General features: G+C 33.4%; 1 protein-coding gene across 4 annotated transcripts in view; it reads right to left on the bottom strand.

The window, feature by feature from the left end:
- Positions 1-212: 212 nt before the first annotated feature.
- The window catches only part of nau (myogenic-determination protein nautilus), a 50797-nt gene continuing 37514 nt past the window's right edge, over positions 213-13495 (bottom strand). The window contains exons 5-6 of one of the 4 annotated variants that reach the window (XR_001936776.1): positions 5569-5859; positions 956-1031 (exon numbers count right to left, since the gene is read on the bottom strand). Coding sequence is in view for 1 of the 4 variants with exons in the window: in XM_018453255.1 (XP_018308757.1) it covers positions 901-1031 (131 nt within the window). In the remaining 3 variants the exon portion in view is untranslated. Of the gene's footprint in view, positions 1032-4551; positions 4605-5568; positions 5860-13495 lie in introns of those variants that run through there. The other 3 variants (XR_001936777.1, XR_001936778.1, XM_018453255.1) reach the window with 3 other exon arrangements.

Below are 13495 nucleotides of genomic sequence, written 5' to 3'. Positions count from 1 at the left end.
TAGAAAAAGCATGGAAAGTAGAAGACAAAATATGAAAAATATTTTTGACACTCTCGTTGTTTTGCATTTTACATTTATTAAAATCGCAATACCGCTTAAAGTGGACAAATTAAAAACAAAGAAAAAAAAGAAACATTTTCTTTAGAAAATCTTATTATAAGCATTAATAGGATTCACTTCATAAATATTTAAAATTAAAATAATCGTAAAAAAGTTGCAACAAATAATTGCCGCGTAATAAATTTTTACTCTGCTACGAAAATGTTTACCTCACTGTGCTACAATATTTCAAGTTACGCTCGCGCGCAGAGAGGCTAAGATTATTCTTTTAAAATATTTTCCTCTAGTATAGATAAAATATTTGACTACTTCCGATATTTCGCATAGATTTATCGGTAATAATTTATCGGAAATCTATACTATGTTTGTGTGCTTTCACTGAATTTCCTGGACTCATTAATCCCAATACGTAATTCTCGTTTCGATAAAAAAAAGAAATAAGTCCGTTCGGCTGAATACCGATTAGAATTTATTGTTGTTTCAAAAATCACGCATTTTTGCTGTGAGGATTCTTTAGGATTTTCTTCTTTTCTTTTTAATTTTATGATTAGCTGTTATTTTAATTTTAATTTTATGATTAGCTTATTGACCAATCCATGACGATATAATTATCATTCGTCTTCATTCATTTATCCATGAATCATGAAAATTACACTATCAACGATTTTTTTAAGTACTTTGCGCAATACGATAGGATTATTCTAAGTAAGAGGCAGTCAGATCTTTGGCTGTCTGTTGTGCATTCATTTGAACCATTAAATGGCATACATCACTTCTATAAGAGCTAAGGAAGGAGACTGATTCGAAAGGATCAGTATCAAGTCTCAGTACCATACAACTTCAGTGATGCGACGAATAATGACTTTCAGACGACGACTGCAACGGTCCATTAATGCTTTGCACGATCATACTGAGGCAGTCCAAACTGCTTCCGTTGTTTTGCGAGGACAATACCTCGGCTGACTCGAAACCTGAAACACAAAAATACAAATGATATTAGAGTAACGCTTCCTCCAAAAAAATCATGCATTGACTTTGCGTCTATTATCTGTACAACGTCGCCTTCATTTAATTTCATTTTGCCATATGCAGAACGCCAGAATACTCCTTTTCTAATAGGTCGAAATTCTCAGTGTAAGATTCAGACTTCATTTTCACGCCGCGTTTAGCACAAAAAGATCATTGCAATTCCAAGGCGACGAACAGAGTCTTGGAAACACGAAGGCAACGTGCACACTGTGTGCGAAGTACAAACTACGTTTAAGCGAACTTTAGGTGCTCTTTGACTGTTCTCCGTCTCCAGCGCAGTGTATATCTAGATACGGATGAATTGCGAGCGCTTCCCGAACGGGAGTCGAGGTCGGCTTCTTCTTTCCACTTTTCGTTGTCCTTCGCCGCGGAGAAAGCATTTGCATAAGTTATATACTGCAACGTTAAGGGCTTTGAAGCCGTTATTCTTGGCACCGGCGCGCACTTCCGTCTTTCTGTTTTAAATTCGACTAGTAGATTTTTTCACCTTCAGAAAATACACGAATATACACTAATGGTGATATAATTTAATTGTATAATTTAAGCAATACTAAAAATAAATGTTACTTAAAATTTAAGTTACTTAAAATTTAAACCTAATGCATACATAAGAAAACTAAAGAAGATTAATTATTTACACAGAAAGAAAAATTATTTTAAATACAATAATTAGATATTTAGATACGTAAATATTTAATATAACAACTATAACTATAATGATTATAGTGTAAATGAGTTACCGCGACAGATCATTGGATGTGTTGATGACTAATTAGTCACCCACACTCACCTGTAGTATTTCGGACATGTCGTTGGCACGAAAGTGTGGATAAAGATATAGCTGCTAAAAGTATAATCAAGAAAACAGGTTGCAAGAAACTAATAATATCAGTTGGAACGACGAATGCGCTGACATATATCGATAAATACGAAAGGAAGATAGGTAGCTTCAATTTTCTTTTTCTCTCATTTTTCATTCGCTTTTTAAAAAAGACGTGATAGTAATTGATTTTACAAATTGTTGGGTTGTTTGTTCAATCAATATTTCCTTAGTGAGATGCCGAAAAAATAATGCCTTTAACAACAAATAACTGAGAATAAACAATTTTTCGCGAAGCAATCTTCGCCAAAATCAATGAACAGATTTTTATTTAATTTCAAGTAGACGTCATTATAATGAAATTTTAATTGAAACTTATTTGTTAACACATGTAGCTCCAGAAATAAAAGAATTGTGAAGAAAAATGGGATCTAAACTTTTGCTAAAGAAAAATCGATTCCGCATTAAAAAATGATCGTGCAAATAAAGTTTGTGAAAATTATACTTACTTAAACCTTATATATGTATACGATTATATAGATATGTATATACGCTGTCATCGATGCTTAATTTCTCATAAATATTACGAAAACTTAGACTATCGGCGCTTCTAATCTCCATAAAATTAAAAACAACAATTAGATTCAAGGAGGCCATGAATATTCATGATTCTTAGGTACTAGTATAATGAGAAAATGCAAAGAAGATTTTGCATAGTTCTCGCTTAATATCTAATGGAAATATAAAATATTACATATTATGTAAGAATGATAACAGTGTCAATTATGGAAAATTAGTAATTTGACAGAATTGCATTAGTAATTTAATAATGGAGAGTTGAAATCTAAACTTTGTATATGTTAACTGTATTTAATTCGAATAAACAAGTGTGTTTGTTTTTTCTAAATAAGCGTTTTGACTTGTCGCATGATTTGAATGTCCCAAGAGAACTCTTTTCTTTTTCTGCCATTAAGTACCTATATACTGTCCCATAACAAAAGATTTTCCGAAAATCAGCGCAGAAATATTCCGTTACAAAATTACGTTATTCATGATTGTCTGGCAAAGCACAAACATTAAGATGCGCCGAATATTTATTTATAAATCACGGGTATGATACGCTGTCATACTTCTGCAGATGATATATCGCTTAGATTGCTTGCCAGATTCGTTTGGTACACCGCGCAATCACGACACCGAATAGATCTCGATGATGGCGTAAATTATTTACAGGACTGACAACTCTGTCAACCACAATGTAATTCTCGACGCGTATGTAACAGACAGATATCTCTGACGTACGATTGTTCCACTTACAATTAGAACGATGAAGAACGAAATGTACCATAATTAAGTTATGACTTTGAATATATTTAGGAAAATTAATTTTAGAAATATTTTATATTTAGAAAAATAAATTACTTACTTCTTGTGTATTCCAATAATCATATCCTTTAACTAAAATATAATATTTAGTCTAAGTGATAAAGATTTTTTTGGAGAATCAAAAAATGTTTAATTTCATTTATATAGAAACTGTTTCTGTTATACTATTATATTGTATAATATTTAATATTTAAATATTTATTAATAATGTCTAATTTCTTGTTGAACCAGTAAATGCCAAAAAGATACAAACATATATTCCTGTTAATTATTGAAAAAAGTTTGAATGAAGTAACGAAACGTAACAATTGAATTAATCTTCCTACAATATTAACGAATAAGCGAAATTGAATGAAGAGGTAGCAGGTATCCCCACATTCCTAAATTATTTCTTACGTTGCATCTCGCGCTCGTTCTATATCGTGCCGGGGCGTTTTAATCGACTGAGCAAACAGTTGGATTAAATCGTAATGCCTCGCAACATTCGGTAAGAACGAACAGAAATAACTAGTCAACGAAGAAACGTGTGCAAGAGATAGATTGGAGAACGGAAGCGCATCTATAAATATATATAGATGACCATAGAAAACGATGTACCTATGTCAAATCGGAAGAACTTGTCTAAATGACATTCTGCACACGGTACATAAATACAGAAGTTGAACATCGCATAGCGTGATTTACTGCATATATCGTTGCTGTATATATCTATGTATATGACAATTAGGAGATATGCAGCACTGTGTAAAACGTTTCAGTAATAAAGGGCTTTTCATCAAAGGAAAAAAATTTAAGCTTTACTGTAATATATATATATTCTCGCAAGGCTTGTTTCATAGCGAGAATCACACGAATTTGTATGAATTAAATGGTACTTTCCTTGAAATCGAGTACAAAGCTATGAGGCATCTATACTAATTAGTTCGCCAGTTCGACCGACTCGTCTCTGTATGTCATTAAAATAGGTTGCACTTTGCCTACGTAGAATAATTTCGGGTGCGAAGGCTTAATGTTCTCGATGGACTTTCTTTTGGTGAAAAAAAGAAGGAAAGAAAATTCCGGCGGAGTAATGTTGCGACGGGCGCACTTAAAGCCTCTTGTCCTCGAGAAGTTCGGAGTCACCGATGCGTTTCTCACTAATGAGGAGGAATCAAAGGTACGTTGTGCCGTTGGAGGAGGTCCGCGCGCATTCAGCAAATCGTCTAGGACACATCTTTGAAGATGGAAATGCAATTAAGTCGTCTCAATTTACTCGCTGTCCCAAGCATCCGGTGTCCTAAATGGATAACGACTTCTTCGGAAATACTTTCTTCGAACATAGGGTAGGTTTCGCTTATCGATCATTGTCGTCGAAGATATTAATATTCTAAGTTTTCACAATAAGTTTACAATTGCGTCGGGAGATATCCATACTTCTCACACATTGCGCTGATTTTTAAATATTGTATTGTGATGGTGTTATTCAATGGTCATTTAATTGAAAGTTATGACATGAGAATACTGTGGTCTTAAATATACGATTGATTTGTGAGAATTGTGGCTATTTCTTATATTAATTCAAAATATTACGTATTACGTGACGTCGTAACGCTTGTAATGTCAAATTTAAATACATTTATGGAAGCAGTAGAGTTTTGTGAATGTCATTGTCACGAGTCTCTCGTATAAACCAATCAGAATAATATTCACAAAATTATGCACATATTGTGAAACCGCGTCTGTCTCCCTTATTCATGAACCAAAATAGAGGTGATAATAGGTTCTTGATGCGCGAAATTGAATGCAATATTAAACGTGATGTATAATTTAGAAGCTGAATTATTTGCATTGCAAAATTCACTTGCGGAAATAAATTGTATAAGTAGCTCGTCAATTTTTAAGATCGGTGAACTCTAGCAAATTTTAACGAGTCTCGCTTAATTTCTAGCAATATTATATTCGATTAAATCAGTTTTACCTGTTTTTTGTACGATGTCCATTTCCACCAATATAGATTAACATTAATCTCGATTCAACTATTCTTCATTTATTTCTAATTGTTAGGACTAGAAAAAGATGAAAAGTAAGTTGAACCGAGATTAATCTACATTGGTAGAAACAAGCATTAATCAAATAAAAATGTTAAACAACCAAACTAAGGAACCATTTAAATAACGTAAAAAATTTTAATGAATTAGACCAAAAATTTTAATCAACATTTGTGAAATACTTTATATATACAATAATTTGCGTATTAAACGTCAGAATCTGCAAGTGCATAAATAATGTCATACCTTCGATTCGTCTATCGACGGCGAGTAGGGAAATTAACGGAGTTTCCGGATACATTAGCGGATTCTTGGTGCAGCGGAGTATGTACCTTGGCTGCAGTTCGTCCGCGCTTAAATTCGCGTTTCGTCGGACTGAGGACTCCGGCGACGATGCGTCATACTAATGTACCGTGGCAATATATGGCACTCCGGTGCCGGTGATTTGAATTTTCTTATCCTCCTGACGAAGGTCCGGATATTTTTCGAGATAACTTCTCGCACGTGCACATGCACTGCTGAAGATGTCGCGCTGAACTTCGGAGAAGAATGTTAGACAAATTAAACATGTTATTAAGAATGTATGGATCACATTTCAAAATATTACCAAAAATGTAATTTCATAGAAATGTAAAAATTTCATTGTTCCACTATTACGTTTGAATAAATGTTCTGTGTAAAATTTGAGAAAAATTTTCTTGTTAGTTTAAAAGAGTTGTTTAATTTTTTTGTTAGATTGATTTTTACGTAAAATCGTGTTTTGTAATTAAACATATTTACAAATTTGATGAAAAAGTAATATTAAGAAGAAATTTTAAACATACACTGATCAAACAATAATAAATATATGTAGAAAAGTTTATTTGGGTTTTCACTTATTCGTTAAAAATTATTGATTTAAGATTGCAGAAAAACATATTATTATATATAAATGAAATAACAGCTAAAGCTGTTAAAACTTTGAGCTGATATTGTTTGACTGATATTTTTAATTGATATTGATAAACTATGACATAATATTCCATTTTTCTGCAATATTCCGAATTTCTGCATTAATCCATATGAGAGACAAATTGTTATATTTTGTAGAAAAAAAGAATACTCATGAATCTAAATAAGATTAAAGTCGATAAATATATCCTATCAAATTACTATAAAAAATCCCGATAACCAGATCTTTTGTCTGCTAAAAGCTACTTAAAGAGAAAATTTGAGAACCCCTGTAATAAATTATAAAAAGTTTCTACTATTCACGATTAATAAAAATAGACATTAATATGTAACGCCTACAGTAATGTATAATAATATATCAAATTAATAAAATTATGAAATTTTTAGATAAAATTTCTCAATAACATTTAACCAGTAAACCTAGATAATGGAAATAAACGAAAATAAGAGACAGCTAATATCGTTAACGTATTATACACACAATATGTACCAAGAAGATATGAACGACCCTTAAGTTTTCGACGCTGCATATGTGCATTATATGAATTATTTATCGCTAAAAACATCCTTGAAACGATGTAACTTTCAAGAATAAACGCATTTCTTTGAATGTTGTAACGAATCGTTTGATCGTAGAATAAATTTTTGCCCTAAATTTCACATCATGAATCCAAATTAAACAACACATAAGGGAAACACATCAAAGATGCCGTCCCTTCTTTTGCAGTTTGTATTGTAACACTATATGAAAATGGCCATGCATTCGTATGAACCTGCCTGAATTCGTAATCGCGACGATCAAAAGAGCAATAATTTGCGGAGAATAAACAATTAACTTCTCACATGGTACGTTGAGAAAGTCCTAAGTCCATACGATAACGTAAACGGTACACGATCGCGTCAAACTACGTCCCGAATTTGAAGTAAGATTCAAATATATGTTGATGTATCTTGTGTTTTAAAGTTGTATTTTTAAATTTACACAAAAGTCAAAATACGCGATCAGAATCTTAAGCGATAGTGTTGCTTCGTGTCTGTATCGTTCAGCGAACTCTTACATTTTTATTGTAATTCCAGACTTTTCTTTTTAAAAAAAAATTAGATAATTAGAGAACTTTTTTATGCGTATTATAATTATAATGATAATGGAAATTATAACTTGAGCTTCCAGCCTCCAATCTCAGGATATAATTTTGCTCAGAGTTTAGTAAATACTTATACAGAATTAAAGAACATTTCTTTTAATATCTCCCTGATGTTAATTTCATTTCGAATATTGTTTAGTAATTGAGAATATAATATTCGAAATGAAAATAACATCAGGGGGATATTAAAAGAAATATTCTTTAATTCTGTATAAATATTTAATAATTAAATTCTGAGCAAAATTATACCTAGAAATTGGAGGCCGGAAGCTGAAGTCTCGCACGTGTGCAATACGCAACAGGATCAAACTATGTTGCTCAAACGCGCCCACACTCTCAAATATATTTCATCTACCATCCCTTCTCTCGTATCTCATTTTATCCCTCGCATCTCGTATACGCGAATTTCGTGAAGTTTTTCGGATCTGCGAGGGAAGACGGTTGTTTTCGAATAACGTCCATTAAATGGGACGTAACGGCGGCGCATCAATTAAAATAATCAGGCACCGCGCTAGCGAGACACGCTTCAGCGAGTAGTTTGGCAGCGTTGCTCTCCCTCCCCCCCCTCCTCACTCTCTCTCTCTCTTTCTTGCAATCCCGGTATAGATAGGATTATCGCATGTTTCTGCATGCGTATACGACACGGGATACGTTCTAGCGCAATCGTGAGTTATGAGCTCGCTCCACGATCGCATAACGAGAGAATTCGCCGCCACGCTTTTCCATCGCTTCATGATCCAACCTATGATCTTTCTTAGCATCCGGCCCAAAGAAATCTGGAATCATAAGGAAGAGGGAGAAGAAAAGGAGAAAATTGCAAGCGTCCACGTGATTTATTAGCGACGTGAACCGCAGAGTTGTGGACGTCGGAAGAAAATGTGCAGGTGTCCTTGCAGGTGCGGTCTCTAAGTAACGACACATTCTCTAAGTAACGAATGCATGCAAGGACACATTTGTCTTGACCAATGTAGATTTTAACATGTCGCTGTTTGTGTAATCGAGCTCATTCGCGTTTTACGCTCCCTCGACCGGCACGACGCGTGATGGGCGCGTAATCTCGCAACGTACGCGCCCGCGACTGGTCTTGTCTAATTAACGACTTTGTCTCATGGAAAGTTGGATTTAATAAAGCCGATGGAAATAAACGATAGATACAGCACAGAACAAAATATCACTTAGGATACAATCAATGCGATGCTACAAGTGTTCAAAGCGTTTTTTAATTGATCAATTTGTAAAATTCTTTCTTCTAATTAGTCAATCAAACGCTTCAAAGCACCTGTAGTAAAAATTTCGGATTCTGCAGCCTTAAATAAATGTAGATCACTTAAATACTTACAAAGAAAGTGCTACGATACAAATGGCCCTTCCTCCAATCTATAATTTTATTATTTAAACTTTGGATTTTTCGTAATACTCTTAATATCCATTATGATCTTTGAGAATTTTGAAATGTTTTATAATAAAATCTTTTTATTGTGAAAGTTTTTTTAAAGGTAAATTCGACCGTGTTTAATGTAAACAGATTTTTGAGAAATAATCTGTCAGGATTTTTTGTCGGTGTGTGTGTGTGATGACAGAAACATATTAACTAAAAATAAATTAATTATGAGTTTGAAATTAAAATTTATCTAAAAATACTAAAAAAGTGAATGATATTAATGCGTAGTAGCATAATAGCACTAATAAATGTATGTGATGCAGTCTCGTCTTAATCGCAACTTCTGTTGCAACATAAACATTATTATATAAGCATTTATTGTTTGTGACGCCACTTCAGTGTTTTCATTCTATCAACAATTATCGTATTTGGTCATTATGTTATTATAAGAATAAACAGGTATTTTAAACATTTTTCTATACCTCTATCACTATTTCGAAAAATATTAAATGTCAATACATGGTCAAAATTTAAAAACAAGAGAAAAATAAAAGGCATATACCACGAGCGCTTGATGTTGTACAGCGAAACTTCTTTCAAAGTCAATACATAAAATTACATTAAATTAATAAATAGAATAGAATAGAATAAAATAGAATATACTAACGAAATAGAATAAGAATAGAATATACTACTAGAATATACTACTACTTCTATACTAATAGAATATACTACGCTAATAGAATAGAATATACTTATAAAAAAATACACATTTTTTATTTTGATTTATATTACACATATTTAAAATCTCTCAAATCCGAAAGGAAAAGAAAGCACTTAAACTGGTCTTCTTATTAAAAATGTATTCATACTTTTGAGTTATATGCTTACATTAAATATATTTTCTTCTCTCATACGTAACAAATTCTCTCAGTTGTTTCATATTCTTTTTTGAGAGTGTCCCAACTTACGACATTAATAAAAGTAATATCAGCTACAAAAGAAATATGATAAAATACAGCCAATTGTGTGTGCGTGCGTGCGTGTGTGCGTGCGTGCGCGCGTGCGTGGCTTTGATGTACAAAAAAAGAGATCTGTATATCATATATAAAAAGAGTTTCTTGTGTGACGTGAACAAGAAGACACAAGGGATTACATGAGTGAATGCGAAATAAAACACATTAAATTTCAATAAAGTAACGCAAGATGTATTTCTTCCATACGCTTGTCAATAGTATTTATTAAAGCTAATTAATCGCGAGTTATTTTGATAGTCAACCGCGTCACAATTTTAACATTGCATTGTTATCGAGCTCGTTTTTGCCGACATTTCCCTCAAGCGATGAATACCGCAACACTCGGATTTCGTCTCGTGATTTATCAAGTGGACGTATGAATGATTACCATCGTGTCTCTCGCGTTGTCCTCTTGCAGAAACTTTCAGTAACCGATATACTGATTAACCCGCCGACTTTTGGATGTTTTGCGTTTGATGAACATTAAAAAGATTCAGTCATATCCATTTCATTATTTTTTTCTATGATTAAGAGGATATGTTAAAACTACAAAATTTTTACAGAACTTCCTTTTTTGATATTTTTTTAGGGATGTTTTTAAATCTTCTATTTTAAAAATATATTTCTCAAAAATATTTTGATGTTTAAAAAATTAACAAAATTATAATCACTTGATTAAAACAAATCAAACAATTCAAACAAAAATTATTATTTAAAAAGGTAAAAATCAAAGTGAAAAACAAAAAAAACAGTTTTTTTAGAGCACAAAAGAGAATACTTTGTAATTCTGAAATAGCTTAAATATAGATAAGTATGATGAAGAAACTTCTTAGAATATTAAAATATGTAAAACTTTTTTCACAAAATTGTATTTTTAAATTGCCACAATATTTTAGAAATTATCTAATCGACTTCAAACTCTACTAAAATATAACATAAATATTTTTTGTCTGTGATCAATTTGATTTAAAAGAATATTTTAATATTCAATCCAAACAATAATCATACTCATAGTAAGGAAGCACTTTAATCTCTTTTTTCTTAAAATAATTGCATGAATAACTGTATAAGATTGTACGTACTAGAACAAATTCTTTCCGCATAATGCTAATTATGTCATTGAATACTTTAAATGTTGACCCACTTATCACTTCCACTTTTACATGCGTAAAATTCCAACACGCGTAAAAGAGTGAGACACGCGTTCTCGGTTGACTAACAAGAACTTTATCACTTTACTGTAACCGAAATAGATACTGAGAAACTCGCCGAATCATTTCCATAACTAACTGTCAATCGTACATCAAATCCGTTGCTATAACTTCGTTGATAGGACTCTTCTCCTTGATTTGCAAATTGATGCTTCTTATGTTATAAACGCTATACTTCAAACGCTACGCTCCGGTTGGTCCACTAATGTTACGAATGCTGAAATAGCTACGTTAGTGGACCGATTGTAGCATTTGTAGCGCCATATGAATTTAAATTTTCGTTACATGAGACCGATGCCAATCTTAACCTATACAAGGGAAAATAAAAATCCAATTCTTGTATTGTATGAGGTTTTACTCACGATAAATATCAAACGCGGATTAGTGTAAATAAGTGTAAAAAAATAAGAAAAAAGTATATTTTTCATATTTTTTCTATCTATCTATCACCGGACAAATTATACTGCATTCATTATTAATTATCCTGATGATAATAAAAAGGGCCAATGCCAGCATATTATCATTTGTTCATAATGCAGCATGGTTTGCCTATCAGACAATTTCTTCAACATACAAAAATAAGTTATTCACTTTTTTAGATTAAAAGCCAGCGACCTTCTACTACTTGGTTCTCATTTGCTACCAGAACAGACAGAAAGTTGTTGAAAACAAAATTATTTCGAATCAACAATGTTGTTGAAACTTATTTTTACGAATATTTTAATTTGTCAAAAAATTTTACAAATTTATTTGCATATAGAACCTATACAAATTGCAAACATTATTTCCTAATCTTCTTTGACACATGTATTCAGAAGCATAAAATGAACGATAAAGAATATTTATCTTCTGAAGCACGAGCAAATTCTTCATCATTTAAGTCAAAAACGTAAACAATATTTGTTTCTTCATCAGTTAGATGTAATTGTCGCATCTTAAAAATATGCAATGTTTATCTTTATTTTTCACGCTTATATTTTCCCGCCAAATGCTTAGAATGCTCCCGCTAACCCACCTCCCGAGGGTTGCGTTCCATTTAACGCTCGCGACGCTCGCGAGCATCGTTTGTCCTTATTTAACATTTGGTAAACGACAAGGATGAAATGATTCCACGAGCGTTGTGAGCGTTAAGTGGAACGCAGCTGGAGAGGAAGTGGGAACGAAAGTGATGACGTATGAATGACATAATGGCTGCGGTCCACTTAGCGCTTCAAACGCTACAGAGCATTTGTAGCACTAACATGACTGGTCCATTTGACGCTTCGGAACGCTCCCAGCTACCCTGATTACGTCATCAATACGTCATCATTTTCGCTCCCACTTCGCTCCAACTACCTCACCTCGGGAGGTGGGTTGGCTGGAGCGTTCACGTAGCAATTGTAGCATTCGGGACAGTAATGGACCAATCGGAGCGTAGCGTTTGGAGCGTAGCGTTCAGAGCATTTGAAAGAAGCAAGTGGACCACAGCCAATGAGAACTACTGGGAGCGTTCCAGAGCGTTAAGTGCACCAGCCAATCGGTGCTCCAAATGCTTTATAGCATTTGTAACGTCAAGTGGACCGCAGCCTATAGCGAATACACACCCTAGAGTTATCTAGGAGTAATGCGGGGTCTACAATAGAAGTCGTAGCGGTCGTAGGGTCTTAAGTCGTAGAAAATTGACCAATCACAGTTGATTATTCTTCTCATATTATGCGGGATCTACAATAGAAGTCGTAACGGTCGTAGGATCTTAAGTCATAGAAAATTGACCAATCAGAGTCGATTATTCATATTCGACTGTAATTGGTTAATTTTCTACGACTTAAGACTCTACGACCGCTACGACTTCTATTGTAAACCCCGCATTAGACTGTGATTGGTCAATTTTCTACGACTTAAGACCCTACGACTGCTACGACTTCTATTGTAGACCCCGCATAATTTCTGAACGCAGCCCAAATATCGCTATTTTTTCAGCGCATCTAAAGTCACTAGATTAACAAAGTACCGCGAATTGCCGCTATTTTGGCGCGGTTATTTCAAACTTATGTATGAAATTATGAATGTAATCAGGTTAGGATTGCACTTTGGATTGCACTTAATACATAGATACATTACACTAAATGCAATATCTGCACTTGACGCCATTTTGGCTCCAAATGCTAATTCAGTGAATTTTCCCATCGCGGTACTTTATCTAATGACTTTAAGCGCATCGACATGTCTTTTTTATATACTTTTTTACACATTAATATCTCACGCAACCTATAATAGACGCAGTCACACGTTCGTGTTAATTTTCGTATAACAAATTCGTCGCAATAAAGCGTTTGTTATACGAAAATTGACACGAACGTACGACTGCATGTATCATAGGTTGCGTGAGATAATGGGCGCATTCAGCAGACTCAACAGTTGAGTGAGCGCTCGCTGCTATTGATGTATTCTTCTAGATCTAAAATTCTGATTGGATGAGCTAAAAGAATA

The sequence above is a fragment of the Mycetomoellerius zeteki genome, unplaced genomic scaffold (genome assembly GCF_001594055.1).
Source record: "Mycetomoellerius zeteki isolate Tzet28-1 unplaced genomic scaffold, Tzet1.0 scaffold369, whole genome shotgun sequence".
NCBI classification, from domain to species: Eukaryota; Metazoa; Arthropoda; class Insecta; order Hymenoptera; family Formicidae; genus Mycetomoellerius; species Mycetomoellerius zeteki.
This window is presented reverse-complemented; position numbering and strand designations above follow the sequence as displayed.